Raw genomic sequence first — 14,401 nt, forward strand, 5'->3', positions numbered from 1 at the left:
AGACCATTTGCATTTAAAGTGTGATTACTGATGTTGGGGCACCTCCCTCTGTTTTTATCTTATTTTATTTTTCCTTCCCTTCTCCTGTGTTCATCTGTTTTGTTTCGTAAATTCCATATTTGAGTGGAATCATATATTTGTCTCTCTGACTTAAGTCACTTAGGATTATACTCTCTAGCTTCATCCATGTCTTTGCAAATGGCAAGATTTTGTTCTTTTTGATCACTGAATAATATTCCTATGTGAGTGTGTATGTGTGTGTGTGTGTGTGTGTGCACACATGTGTGTGTGTGTACCACATATTTATCCACCCATTAATTGATGGACATTTGGGCACTTCCCATAATTTGGCTTTTGATAGTCCTGCTAAACACTGGGGTGCATATGTGCCTTTGAATGTGTATTTTTTTATCCTTTGGATAAATACCTAGTATTGCAATTGCTGGGTCTTGCGTAGCTCTATTTTTAACTTTTTGAGGAATCTCCACAATGTTCTCCAGAGTGGCTGCACCAGTTTGCATTCCCACCAATAACCCAAAAAGGTTCCCCTTTCTCCATATCCTTGCCAACACCAGTTGTTCCTGAGTTGTTAATTTTAACCATTCTGACAGGTGTGAAGTGGTATTTCATTGTGGTTTTGATAAGTATTTCCCTGATGATGAGAGATGATGAGCATCTTTTCATGTGTCTGTTAGCCATCTGGAAGTCTTCTTTGGAAAAGCATCTATTCATGTCTTCTGCCAACTGGATTGTTTTTTGGGTGTTGAGTTTGATAAATTCTTTTTTTTTTTTTTTAAGATTTATTTACTTATGGGGCACCTGGGTGGCTCAGTCGGTTAAGCATCTGTCTTCTGCTCAGGTCATGATCCCAGGGTCCCGTGATGGAGCCCTGCATTGGGCTCTTTGTTCAGCAGGGAGCCTGCTTCCCCCCCCCCCCCCGCCTATTTGTGCTTGCTCTCTGTCAAATAAATAAAATCTTTTTTTTTTTTTTAAAGAGATTTCATTTATTTGTTTGAGCAAGGAGGAGCAGAGGGAGATTATCCTCAAGCAGTCTCCCCGCTGAGCATGGAGCCTGATCCAGGGCTTGATCCCACGATCCATGAGACCATACCTAAGCCAAAACCAAGAGTAGGACACTCAACCAACTGAGCCACCCAAGTGTCCTGAGTTTGAAAGTTCTTTATGTATTTTGGATACTAGTCCTTTATCCTATATGTCATTTGCAAATATCTGTTCCCATTCTGTCAGTTGCCTTTTAGTTTTGTTGGTTGTTTCCTTCACTTTGCAAAAGTTTTTATCTTGATGACGTGCCAGTGGTTCATTTTTGCTTTTGTTTTCCTTGGCTCAGGAGACATGTCTAGTAAGAAGTTGCTGCAGCTGAGGTAAAAGAGATTGCTGCCTATTTTCTCCTCTAGGATTTTGATGGTTTCCGGTATTGTATTTAAGTCTTTCATCCATTTTAAATTTATTTTTGTGTATGCTGTAAGAAAGTGGTCCAGTTTCACTCTTCTATATGTCGCTGTCCAGTTTTCCCAACACCATTTGTTGAAGAGACTGTCTTTTTTCCATTGGATAGTCTTTCTGGCTTTGTTGAAGATTAGTTGGACATACAGTTGTGGGTCCCTTTCTGGGTTTTCTGTTCTGTCCCACTGATTTATGTGTCTGTTTTTGTGATCAGTACCACACTGTCTTAATGATCCCAGCTTTGTAATATAGCTTGAAGATCAGAATTATGATGCTTCCCATTTTGCTTTTCTTTTTTCGACATTACTTTGGCTGTTGAGGGTCTTTTCTGGTTCAATACAAATTTTTTAATTGTTCTAGCTCTGTGAAAAATGATGGTGTTATTTTGGTAAGGATTGCATTGAATGTGTAGATTGCTTTGGGGAGTATAGACTTTTTTGTTTTTTTTTTTATGATTTTATCTATTTATTTAACAGAGAGAGACATAGTGAGAGAGGGAACACAAGCAGGAGGAGTGGGAGAGGGAGAAGCAGGCTTCCTGCTGAGCAGGGAGTCCAATGCGGGGCTCAATCCCGGGACCCTGGGATCATGACCTGAGCTGAAGGCAGCCGCTTAATGACTGAGCCACCCAGTGCCCCTGGACTTTTTTTTTTTTTAAGATTTTATTTATTTGAGCAAGAGAGTGTGTGACAGAGAGAGAGAGCACACAAACAGGGGGGAGGGGAAGAGGAAGAAAACAAATTCCCTGATGAGCAGGGAGCCTGATGTGGGACTCGAAACCCTGGAATTATGACCTGAGCCAAAAGCAGACGCTTAACTGACTGAGCCACCCAGGCGCCCCAGGAGTATAGACGTTTTAACAATATTTGTTCTTCTAATCCATGAGCATGGAATGTCTTTCCATTTATTTGTGTCTTCTTCCATTGCTTTCATAAGTGTTCTAAAGTTTTCGTTGTGCAGATCTTTCACCTCTTTGGTTAGGTTTATTCCTAGGTAGCTTAGGGTTTTTGGTACAATTGTAAATAGGATCGATTGCTTGGATTTTTTCTGCTGGTTCATTACTGGTGTATAGAAACACAACAGATTTCTGTACATTGATTTTATATCCTGCAATTTTGCTGAATTCATGTATCAGTTGTATCCATTTTTTGGTGGAGTCTTTTGAGTTTTCTATATTTGTCTATATTTATTTTGTATATATATATATAGTATCATGTCATCTCCAAATAGTGAGAGTTTTACATTTCTGCCAGTTTGGATGCCTTTTATTTCTTTTTGTTGTCTGATTCTTGAGACTAGGACTTCCAGAATTGTGTTGAACAATAGTGGTGAGAGTGGACATCACTGTTGTGTTCCTGAACTTAGGGGAAAAACTGAGTTTTGAGGATATTGAGTACATTGAGGATATTAGCTGTGGTGTATATGGCCTTTATAATGTTGAGGTATATTCCTTCTATCCCTACTTTCTTGAGGGTTTTTTTTTTTTTAATCAAGAATGCTATATTTTGTCAAATTTTTTTCTACATCTATTGAAAGGATCATATGGTTCTTTTTAAAAAGTTTTTTAAGGATTTTATTTATTTATTTGACAGAGATCACAAGTAGGCAGAGAGGCAGGCAGAGAAAGACGGAGAAGCAGGCTTCCTGCTGAGCAGAGAGCCCAATGTGGGACTTGATCCCAGGACCCTGAGATCATGACCTGAGCTGAAGGCAGAGGCTTTAACCCACTGAGCCACCCCGGTACCTCATGGATCATATGGTTCTTATCCTTTATTAATGTTCTAATACTTTATTAATATCAACCATATTGATTGATTTGTGGACTTTGAAGCACCCTTGCATCCCAGGAATAAATTCCACTTCATCATGGTGAATAATCCTTTTAATGTACTGTTGGATTCCTGTTGAGAAGTTTTGTAACCATGATCATCAGGGATATTTTTCTGTAATACTCCTTTTTAGTGGGTTATTTGTCTGGTTTGGGGATCAAGGTAATGCTGGCCTCACAGAATGAATTTGGAAGTTTTCCTTCCATTTCTATTTTTTGGAACAGCTTCAGGAGAATAGGAATTAATTCTTCTTTAAAGGTTTGGTAGAATTCCCCTGGGAAGCCATCCAACCCTAGACTCTTGTTTGTTGGGAAATTTTTTTATTATTGATTCAATTTCCTTGCTGATTATGGATCTGTTCAAATTTTCTATTTCTTCCTGTTTCAGTTTTGGAAGGTTTCCTGTGTTTCCAGGAACTTATCCATTTCTTTCAGATTGCCCAATTTGTTGGCATATAATTGCTCATAATATTCTAATTGTTTGTATTTCTGTGTTGTTGGTTATGATCTCTCCTCTTTCGTGATTTTATTACTTTGAGTCCTTTCTCTTTTCTTTTTGGTAAGTCTAGCTAGGGATTCATCAATTTTGTTAATTCTTTCAAAGAACTAGCTCCTAGTTTCGTTGATCTGTTTTTGTTTCTTTTTTTGATAGCTGTATCCTTTATTTCTGCTCTGATCTTAATCTTTTAGACTTTACTAGCTGTTCTTTTTCCAGCTCCTTTAGGTATAAGATTAGGTTGTGTATTTCAAACTACTTGAAGAAGGCCTATATGGCTGTATACTTCCCTTGTATGATCGCCTTTGCTGTGTCCCATAGGTTTTTGACTATTGTGCTTTCAGTTTCATTTGCTTCCATGTATTTTTTATTTCTTCTTTAATTTCCTGGTTAACCCATTCATTTTTAGTAGGATGATCTTTAACCTCCATGTATTTGTGGTCTTTCCAAATTTCTTCTTGTGGTTGGCTTCAAGTTTCATAGCACTGTGGTCTTAAAATATGCATGGTATGATCTCAATCCTTTTGTACTTGCTGAGGCCTGATTTGTGACCCAGTATGCAATCTATTCTGGAGAGTGTTCCATGTGCACTCAAAAAGAATGTATTCTGCTAGTTTAGGATTAAATGCTCTGAATATGTCTGTGAAGTCCATCTGGTCCAGAGTGTCATTCAAAGTCATTGTTTCCTTGTTGATCTTCTGCTTAGAGATGATCTGTCCATTTGCTGAGTGGGGTGTTAAAGTCCTCTACTGTTATTGTATTGAGTTTCTTTAAGTTTATTATTAATTGATTTATATATCTCCCTGCTCCCAAGTTGAGGGCATAAATATTTACAACTGTTAGGTCTTCCTGTTGGATAGACACCTTTTTTATGATATAGAGGCCTTCTTCATCTCTTATTACAGTCTTTTTAAAAAAATCTAGTGTATCTAATAGAAGTATGACTACTCCCTCTTTCTTTTTTCTTTCCTTTCCTTTTTTTTTTTTTTTAAGATTTTATTCATTTATTTGAAAGAGACACGGTGAGAGAGGGAACAGAAGCAGGGGGAGTGGGAGAGGGAGAAGCAGGCTTCCTGCTGGGCAGGGAGCCCGACTCGGGGCTTGATCCCAGGACCCCGGGATCATGACCCGGGCTGAAGGCAGACGCTTAATGAATGAGCCACCCAGGTGCCCCTCCCTCTTTCTTTTGATGTCCATCAGCATGATAGATGGTTCTCTACCCCCTCTCTTTTAATCTAGAGGTGTCTTTGGGTCTAAAATTACTCTCTTGTAAGTAGCATATTGATGGGTCTTGCTTTTTTTTTTTTTAAATCCATTCTGATATCCTTGTTCTTTTTATTGCAGCATCGAGTCCATTTACGTTCAGATTAATTATTGACAGATATGAATTTAGTGCCATTGCATTACCTGTAAATTTGCTGTTCTTGCAGATTGTTTCTGTTCCTTTCTAGTCTTTATTGCTTTTGGTCACTCTTTCCTGCTCAGAGGGTCCCCTTTAATATTGTTTGCAGAGCTCATTTAGTGTTCATGAACTCCTTTAGCTTTTGCTTGTCTTGGAAACTCACGCTCTCTCATTCTATTCTGAATGACGGCCTTGCTGGCTAAAGTATTCTTGGCTGCATATTTTTCCAATTTAGCACCTTGAATAGATCATGGCATTTTTTTCTGGCCTGTTAAATTTCTGTGGACAGGTCTGCTGCTAACTTTATGTGTGTGCCCTTATAGGTTTGGGACTTTTTGTCCCTAGCTGCTTTCAGAATTCTCTCTTTATCTTTGTATTTTGCAAGTTTCAATATATGTCTTTGTGTTGGCCTTATTTTGTTGATTTTGAGGGGAGTTCTCTGTGCCTTTTGGACTTGAATGCCTATTTCCTTCCCCAGATTAGAGAAATTCTCAGCTATAATTTGTCCAAATAAACCTTCTGCCCCTTTTTCTCCTCTTCTTCTGGGACTCCTATGTATGGATATTACTGTGTTTTGTGGAATCACTGAGTTCCCTAAATCTATATTCATAATCTAATAGTTTTCTTTTCCTTTTCAACTTATTTTCAATAATTTTATCTTCTGTATTACCTGTTTGTTCTTCTGCTTCTTCCGTCCTCATTGTGATTGCATCCAGTTGGTTTTGCATCTCAGGTTCAAGCATTTTTTATTTTGGCCTGACTAGAAACCCTCAGCCAGGGTTTCTCTGGTGTCTTTATGCTTCTTTCAAGCCCAGCTAGTATTCTTATGACTGTTCTAAATTTTTATTTAGGTACATTGCTTATATCTGTTTTGAGAAAATCCCCGGGTGTGATTTCTTCTTGATCTTTCTTTTGGGGAGAATTCCTCCATCTTGTCATTATGTCTAGGTTTCTGTCTTTTGCATGTTATGAAAGCTTGTTTTATTTCTGCTCTTGAGAGTAATACTATATATATGTATTTTTAAAGATTTTATTTATTTATCTGTCAGAGAGAGAGAGGGAGAGAGAGCGAGCACAGGCAGACAGAATGGCAGGCAGAGGCAGAGGGAGAAGCAGGTTCCCCGACGAGCAAGGAGCCCGATGTGGGACTCGATCCCAGGACGCTGGGACCATGACCTGAGCCGAAGGCAGCTGCTCAACCAACTGAGCCACCCAGGCGTCCCGAGAGTAATACTATATTAAGAAGGGGTCATACAATGTTCAGGGCCTGGTGCTTCAGGAACTCTTTCTGTGTATGCTGTGTGCTCTCTGCTGTTGTGTTTTGGCTGCTCTTTCCCACAGGTCAGTCCTCTACAGAGTTCCTTTTTGCTTGTAGTGGGCAGTATTCAGACCTTTAACTAGGTGTGCTTGGATTTGTTAAGCCTGATAAAAAATTTAAAAAATATATCTAAGAAAAGAGAAAGGGAACCAAAAAAAAAAAAAAGCAAAAGGAAACAAAAACCCATAAGCCCAATTCTAAAGAATACAAAAGAAAAAATTAAAGAAAAAAGCCTGATTTAAAAAAAAAGAACCATATCAACAAATGAACAAAAAACCCATAAGCCTGACATCAAAGGAAAAAGAAACAAAAAAGAATATATAAGAAATTAAAATAATAATAATAATAAAGTAATAAAATTGAAAGAAAGAAGGAAAAAAGCCAGCCAGCCTGGTCCTATTTCCACCAGAACTGGGCTGACACTTTGGAGTGCTCTGTGGTCAACAGACCTGGTACATGCAGGGATGAGGGTAGGGTGTTGGTCTTCTGAGGGAGGGGCCTTCTGAGCTGGTTCACAATCAGACCTGCCTTTGCAAAGAATCTCCTGCTGAGTGCAAGAGGGGCAGGGTTTTGTACAAGCCACTCCAGCGTCCACTGGATGTACTGGGTTTCTCTCTGAAGTCCATCCATGCTAGTAGAGGTGGGGGAGAGATGGTGTCACCCTGCGCTCTTTTCCCCAGGGAAGGGAACTCAGCCACAGGTGTTCAGGATGCTCTCACAGAAAAGCAAACAATATCCTCTCATATGTCCTAGGCTTTTGTCAGATCACTGCCCTCAACCTGTCTGTGCTCAGCTGTCAGCCCAGGTGACATCCCAGTTCTCCTGTGTTTTATCTCCATCACATGGCTGGGATTCAAAACTCCAAATCTTAAAGGGCCTGGCAATGCATGGACTGCTTCCCTCCTCTGGCGGAGACCCTTGTGGTATGCTTGGCACCATTCTGTCGCAGAAAAGCTGTCTCATGGCACATGCTCGGTGGCTGAAGTCTTGCAATATACATTTTAAACCAATTTTAGTCCACCTTCAAATAACACTATGCTACTTCTTATATAGTACAGGTACTTTTTAACAGAGTAGTCCCATTTCTCCCCTCAGTATATTACTGTCACTTATTTTACCAATCTGTACACTATTATCACCCAATACCATCATAACTAGTATGAAATGGTGTCTTCTTAATAAATCGAGATAAAGAAAAATAAAAGATTTTATCTTTATTTATTCTTTCTCCAAATCTCTTCTTCCTTCCTATACATAGATCTGAGTTTCTGACCTTTAGCAATTTTCTTCTCTAAAGAACTTTTCATTTTTCTCACAAGGTGATATATCCCCCCAAGTTTTTTTTTTCTTTTTCTTATTGTCTAAAGAGCTATTATCGTTTCACTTTCGAAAAATATTTTCACCAAATATATAGAATTGTATTAATCTTGCTTTTATCTCTTATCTTGCTTGCATGGTTTCTTATAAGAAATGCATTTTAATTCTTATTCTTGTTCACCTATAGATAAGGTGTTCCTTTCCTCCTAAGCTTTTTTATGTATAGTTTTCTTCAGTTTGAATATGATATGCCTATGTGTAGATTTCTGGTATTTATCATTCTTGGTATTCTCTGAGCTTCCTGGATCTATGGTTTGGTGTCTACATTTAATTTTGGAAAATCCTCAACATTATTATTATAATTTTTAAAGGTTTTACTTATTTATTTGACAGAGATCACAACTAGGCAGAGAGGCAAGCAGAGAGAGAGGGGGAAGCAGGCTCCCCGCTGAGCAGAGAGCCTGATGCGGGGCTTGATCCCAGAACCCCGGGATCTTGACCTGAGCTGAAGGCAGAGACTTTTTAACTCACTGAGCCACCCAGGTACCCTAATTCTCAACATTATTAATTCACATTTCCTCTGCTGCATTTGCTCTTTTTCTCTTCTGGTATTCCAATTACACATATGCTGCACCCTTCGAAATAATCCCACAATTCTTGGACGTTTTTTCTGTCCTTTTTTTTTTTCCTTTGCATTTCAGTTTGAAAAGATTCTGTTGACACAGCTCACTCACTGACAAGCTCACTCACTCACAAGAATCAAGCTCACTGATTACTTCCTCAGTTTCATCCCATCTATTAGTAAGCCCTTCAAAGATATTCTTTTTTATTTAGTGTTTTTTAATTTCTAGCATTTTCTTTTAATTCATTCTTAGAGTTTCTGTCTTATGCTTACATTATCTGTTTTTACATTTTGTGTCCTTTTTTCATTAGAGACTAACATTAATTAGGCATTTTAAATTCTATCTGATAAATTCCAAAATCATAATTGAGTCTGGTTCTGATGCTTGCTTTTGCTCTTCAGGCTTGGGTTTGTTCTTGCCTTTTAGTATGTCCTGTAATAGTTTGTGGAAAGCCAAGCATGATATATTGACTAAAAACTGAAGCAAACAGGCTTTTAGAGTGCGATTTTATATTAATTTGTCCAGGAGGTAAACTGTGTTTAATGTTTGTTATAGCTGTAGGTGTCAGAGGCCTCACATTCCTATGTTTCCATATTTGTGTCTCTTCTGTTGCCTTTGAGCTTCCCTAAAAACTCCTCTTTAGACAGATTTTTTTGTCTTGTAGTTCTTTTAGCTATAATCCAGTTACTACAGGAGCCTAGCTGATGTGATTGGTGTGGTATGGTGGAGAGGAATTGTTCTATAATCTTATGATGAAATATTGGTCTTTTAGTGGGTATATGTCCCTGGACTGTGACCTTCAGAAGTTTCTTAGTGCCTTCCTCTTCCCAGATATGGAGGCTAGAGGGGACTGGAGTCAAGGAAATGCCCTTCTCCCCTCAGTGGGAAAAGGCTCCGGTAAAATCTTCCTCTGGTGAACAGATCTTTGTCATGGAGATGCTTTGGGTATATTTCATAAAAGTAACTTTTCCCATCCCCAATCAGAGGTATAATGGGATTTTTCTTGACTCTTCACCAGAATTCCTGGAGTCAAAACCCCACAGAGATGTGGGGTATCTCCCTATGAACTGCATCCCTCCAGCAGTTTCTCACTTGCATACTAGTCCGCACTCAACCTTCAGCAGTTTATCAAAATTACCATTTGTGTTCTTACAGTTTATGGCTCCAGGTGGTTAGCTGTTCCAGGTAAGCAGATCTTGGTTGTGATTCTGAATTTACTTTTTTCTCTAGATTTCAAGGTGGTGGTTTGCCCTGTGACCTCAGTTTTCCTATGGGTCCAAGAAAGTCATTTTTGGTTTGCTCAGCTTTTTTCTTTTTTAAGAATGGGAGAGGTAATTAGCAAGCTCTTTACATGTCAGAGATGCATCTGAAAATATTTTGTTTTTTAGCTTCCATTTCTCTGTTGAGATTCTCTGTCCATTTATTAACACCAGTTTTCCTGTAATTCATTGAATATATTTAAATAACTGCTTTGAGGTCTTTGAAATCTAACCCCTAGGCCCATTCAAACTCATATTTTAGTAAATGTCTTTTTTCCTGGGTATGGATCTAATGTTCTGGTTTCTTTCCATGCCCATTAATTTTTGGTTGAACACTGGAGACTCTGGAAAATATATTCTCATAACTTTGGATTGTGTTTTGTTCTTCTGAGGATTGTTAGTCTTGTATTCTAGCAGGCAGTTAACTTGTCTGGGCTCAAAATGCAGCTGACATCTCTGTTCAGTTCTCTCAAGTTCCATGCTTCAACTACATACTTTTTTTTAAGCATGGGTCCCAAATTTTTCCCCCACCAATGCTAGCACAGTTTAGCGGTCAGTCAAGAATTTGGGCAGAGTTTATGCTAAAATTCTAGATCTCACCCCTTTTGCAACTCTCTTCTTTCAAGATATCCCACCTATATTTCCAGCTCTTCTGCCAGCTTTGAACTCTGTCCTTCACCATCATGAAATAGTTGGACTGCATTTTTTGCTGCCAGAGCTATGAGAACTGGTGATCCCTCTAAGACTGAAAAGCAACAAATTCCCATTTCTTACCCATTCCAAGGATAAATACATTTCAAGGCTGTGGCCTGCTTTGGTTATTTTACAGTGCCTTCAAATACCTGGATACTTTAAATATATTTTTGTCCAAATTTTATAAGTGTTATCTATGTAAGGGTTTGACCAATTAACTTACTCCACCACTCCCAGACCTAGATTCTTTGTGATTATAACTTTTAAGATGAGAGAACCCTGTGTTGCCCTATGCCATTAGAATCTGAAGTCTAGTGATGATAGCTTGTATTCAAATTCAACTCTTGTTGAATCTTGATTTCTACATAAGTAGATTTCAAAAATCTTATCTATATTGACTTCCCAAAGTAATCCCAAGGTTTTCTTAGATAGGAATCCCAATAAAAACATCAAAAATAGACATTAAGATGGGATTCTTAATGATTAAAAAAATAAGTCAAATTTAAAAGAAAATATTTAGGCTAACAGTTAATTGTTGGACAAGTAAAATGTGGCTCAGAATTCCTAAGGCACAGACGTGTACAAGTGGAACCTAAGTCAGATGTCCTTTGGCTCCATTCAAAATTTTCCGTTAACTTTGAAACCACAAGCAAGAGTTCCTGTTTCCTCTCTATCTAAAACAAAGACAGAAATATGTACTTTACTGCATAGTACTGTGAAAATATTTTAAGACATTTTGAAGTATTCTGGAGAATGATGCTAGTTAAATCTCCACTGTTTTATTTATCATAAAAAGAACTTATCAATTTATGTTAATTAAAGAAGAAGAAATTAAGAGGCAGCCAAATTAATCAACTTTCTCTTCACTTTGCCTATTATATGTGGTAGAGATCTACCTCCTCTTTTCTTAGGCTTTGGCCAAAGTCAAGACTGTAAAGATGAAAGATAAGAAAAGAACAAGATTGATAACATGTTTTCTTATCCAAGGAGCCAATGATTTCAGTGAACTCAGTCATATAAAAATAATTTTCCAATACTAGTAGTTGCACTTTGTTCTTATCTCAAAAACTGGACATCTCATTTTATAATCTACTTTAGTCAGGGTAACATATATGACAAGTGATAGGATAAAAGAATGACCATGTAATCTTTCTGTTTAAAATAGAGCAAATTATTACCGGAGCCGTAAATCTTCCCACATTTTCAGTAATCCACAGAGCATTACTATCTCATAGTATTTTTTCCAGCATTCAACGGCCTCTTCTGCAGATGGATCTTCCTTAATATTACTCTGATACTCAATGAGCTCAACACGTTTGTTTTTATATTTCTCCAAAGTTTTTTTGAAACGTTGTGCAATAGGACCAGGTATGGTTCCATCTTGTATATCACACCACCTGAAAAGTGTCAATATAATTACAATGTTTATCTTATAATAATAATGTGCTGAGTTCGTTTTTAACTATACTTACAAATTAATTCTTTCTTCAATCAAAGCAGTGTAATTCTCACAACTTTCTTCATCATCCCAGTCCCTCCAAAGAAAGTCATAAAAAAACCTATAATGAATAAAAATAATTTAAAAGTGATCAGAAAGAGACAATACCATGTATATAATTAAAGACAATCTCATGTCAGAATTCTTTGTATGAATTCTAAGAAAAATGTTTTTAAATGACTTTTTAGTGAACTAGTATTAAAATCAAACCTTTAAAAATTAGATTACCTAGATTCTATTTGAGGTTACTACAGATAATATTCTTGAAGTGGTAATGAAAAATATTTCCAAATTTCCTAGATTTTGGCTATGGTTTTATTCAACAAAGAAATAATACTTAAGATGTAATCAAATTTGTATATTCAGAGGAAGCATTAGAAAAATAAAAATATGCCCCCAAATACTCTGTATTATATTTTTGGACAGCTTCTCTCAAATTGTATCAACTTTTAAGGAGCAATCATAATGTAGATGATGACATCTAGTATTTGTAATGCCCTTACATGTGAAACATAAAATCTAATATATTTAAGATGCTTAAATGTGAACAAAATTTAATGTTACTTGTGTCTAGCATTTTTTTAAATCAATTTTCGAAAAAGCAAGATCAAAAAACGGCAGACTTTTCATTGCCCATGTATAATACTTCTTCAAGAAAATGTTAAAAGAAAAAAAAAAGAAAATGTTAAAAGAGTTACAAATATGTTCATTAAAAATGAACAGGAGCACCTGGCTGACACAGTCAGTGAAACATGTGACTCTTGATCTTGGAGTCATGAGTTCAAGCCCCATGTTGGGTGTAGAGATTACTTAAAATAAATAAATAAACTTTTAAAAAAACGGACAAATTGAATTCAGCAGTGGGTAAAAATGAAATCAATAACTATTTATGAAGCACTTGTATATTTACACATTAACTTTGAATATGATAATTTTTAAGAGGTAAAGAGGTCTAATACCTTACAACTTCCAGGGCCAGAGCAATATCATGTATATCAGAATCTTGTCCTTCAACAGGGTATACTTCCAAGAGAGGCACACTATGCTCCAGTTCTTCTAAAATCTCATTGACCAAATCCCTTGGAATATTTGCAATGTTAGAAGAAAAGGGCTCAGCAACAGATACAGCAACTTTGAAACAAGATGATGAGCTTTGGTGTGGTTTACAAGTTACCTAAGATAAATATAAAATTTGTAATTACAAATCAAAATAAACTACAGGATTTTTCCTCACACATCCTCTGTTTATAAAATTTCTTCTTTTAAATTTTATGACCTCTTTAACCACACAGAAATTATAGATCAATACTAAATAAAATACAATTTTTCAAAACCCTCCCTCCCTCTTTCCCTCTCCTTTTTTTTCCTCTTTTTTCCTTTACTTCCCTTCCTTCCTCTCCCTTCTCCTCTCATTTCCTTCTTTTCTTTCTTTTAGTTCCAGTGTAGTTAATAACGTTATATTAGTTTCAGTTGCACAATATGATGACTCAACAATTCCCTATATTGGTCAGAACTCATCAAAGTAAACATTATTACTCTGCAGTTATTTCACCCATCCCCCAACCCACCTCCCCTCTGATAAACATCTGTTTGTTTTCTGTAATTGAGAGTTTGTTTTTGGTTTGTCTCTGGTTTTCTTTCTTAAATTCCACATATGAGCGAAATCATATGGTATTTATCTCTCTGTGACTGACTTACTTCACTTAGCATTATACTCTCTAGATCCATCCATGTTGTTGCAAATGACAAGATTTCATTCTTTTTGCGGCTATATAATATTCCATTGTGAATATATATACACATTGTCTTAATCCTTTCACCTATCACAGCACATTTGGGCCACTTCCATAATTTAGCTATTGTAAATAATTCTGCAATACACTATTGGGTATTTACTCAAATAATACAAAATACTAATTCAAAACTAGTTCTATGTTTAATTTTTTGAGGAACCTCCATAATGTCTTCCAATGGTTGCACCAGGTTGCATTCTCACCAATAGTGTGCGGGGGTTCCTTTTTCTCCATGTCCTCAACACTGTTGTTTCTTTTGTTTTTTATTTTAACCATTCTGATAGACGTGAGGTGATATCTCATTGTAGTTTTGATTTGCATTTCCCTGATGATCAGTTTGAGCATCTTTTCATGTGTCTGTTGGCCATGTCTTCTTTGGAGAATTGTCTGTTCATGTCTTGTGCCCATTTTTTAATGGGATTGTTTTCTGGCTGTTGAGTTGTATGATTTCCTTTGTACTGTGGATATTAACTCTTTATCAGATATATCATTGGCAAATATCTTCTCCCATTCCCTAGGTTGTCTTTTAGTTTTGTTGTTTATTTCCTTTTCCATGCATGACCTTTTTATTCTGATGTAGTCCTAGCTACTTATTTTTGCTTTTGTTTCCCTTACCTCAGAGGAGACGTATCTAGAAAAATGTTGCTATAGCTGATGTCAGAGAAATTACCACTTGTACTCTCTTTTAGGATTTTTATGGTTTCAGGTCT

At 36.9% G+C, this 14,401-nt stretch overlaps 1 protein-coding gene across 1 annotated transcript in view; it reads right to left on the reverse strand.

Annotated features, from left to right (window-relative positions):
* LOC111150820 (SHC binding and spindle associated 1 like) overlaps positions 1-14,401 on the reverse strand; it is a 36,341-nt gene that overhangs the window by 13,836 nt on the left and 8,104 nt on the right. The window contains exons 3-5 of the mRNA XM_022508438.1: positions 12,858-13,072; positions 11,873-11,959; positions 11,579-11,797 (exon numbers count right to left, since the gene is read on the reverse strand). Of these exons, the coding sequence (XP_022364146.1) occupies positions 11,579-11,797; positions 11,873-11,959; positions 12,858-13,072 (521 nt within the window). The remainder of the gene's footprint in view (positions 1-11,578; positions 11,798-11,872; positions 11,960-12,857; positions 13,073-14,401) is intronic.

This window comes from Enhydra lutris, unplaced genomic scaffold (genome assembly GCF_002288905.1).
Source record: "Enhydra lutris kenyoni isolate GAN:26980312 unplaced genomic scaffold, ASM228890v2 scaffoldscaffold24, whole genome shotgun sequence".
NCBI classification, from domain to species: Eukaryota; Metazoa; Chordata; class Mammalia; order Carnivora; family Mustelidae; genus Enhydra; species Enhydra lutris.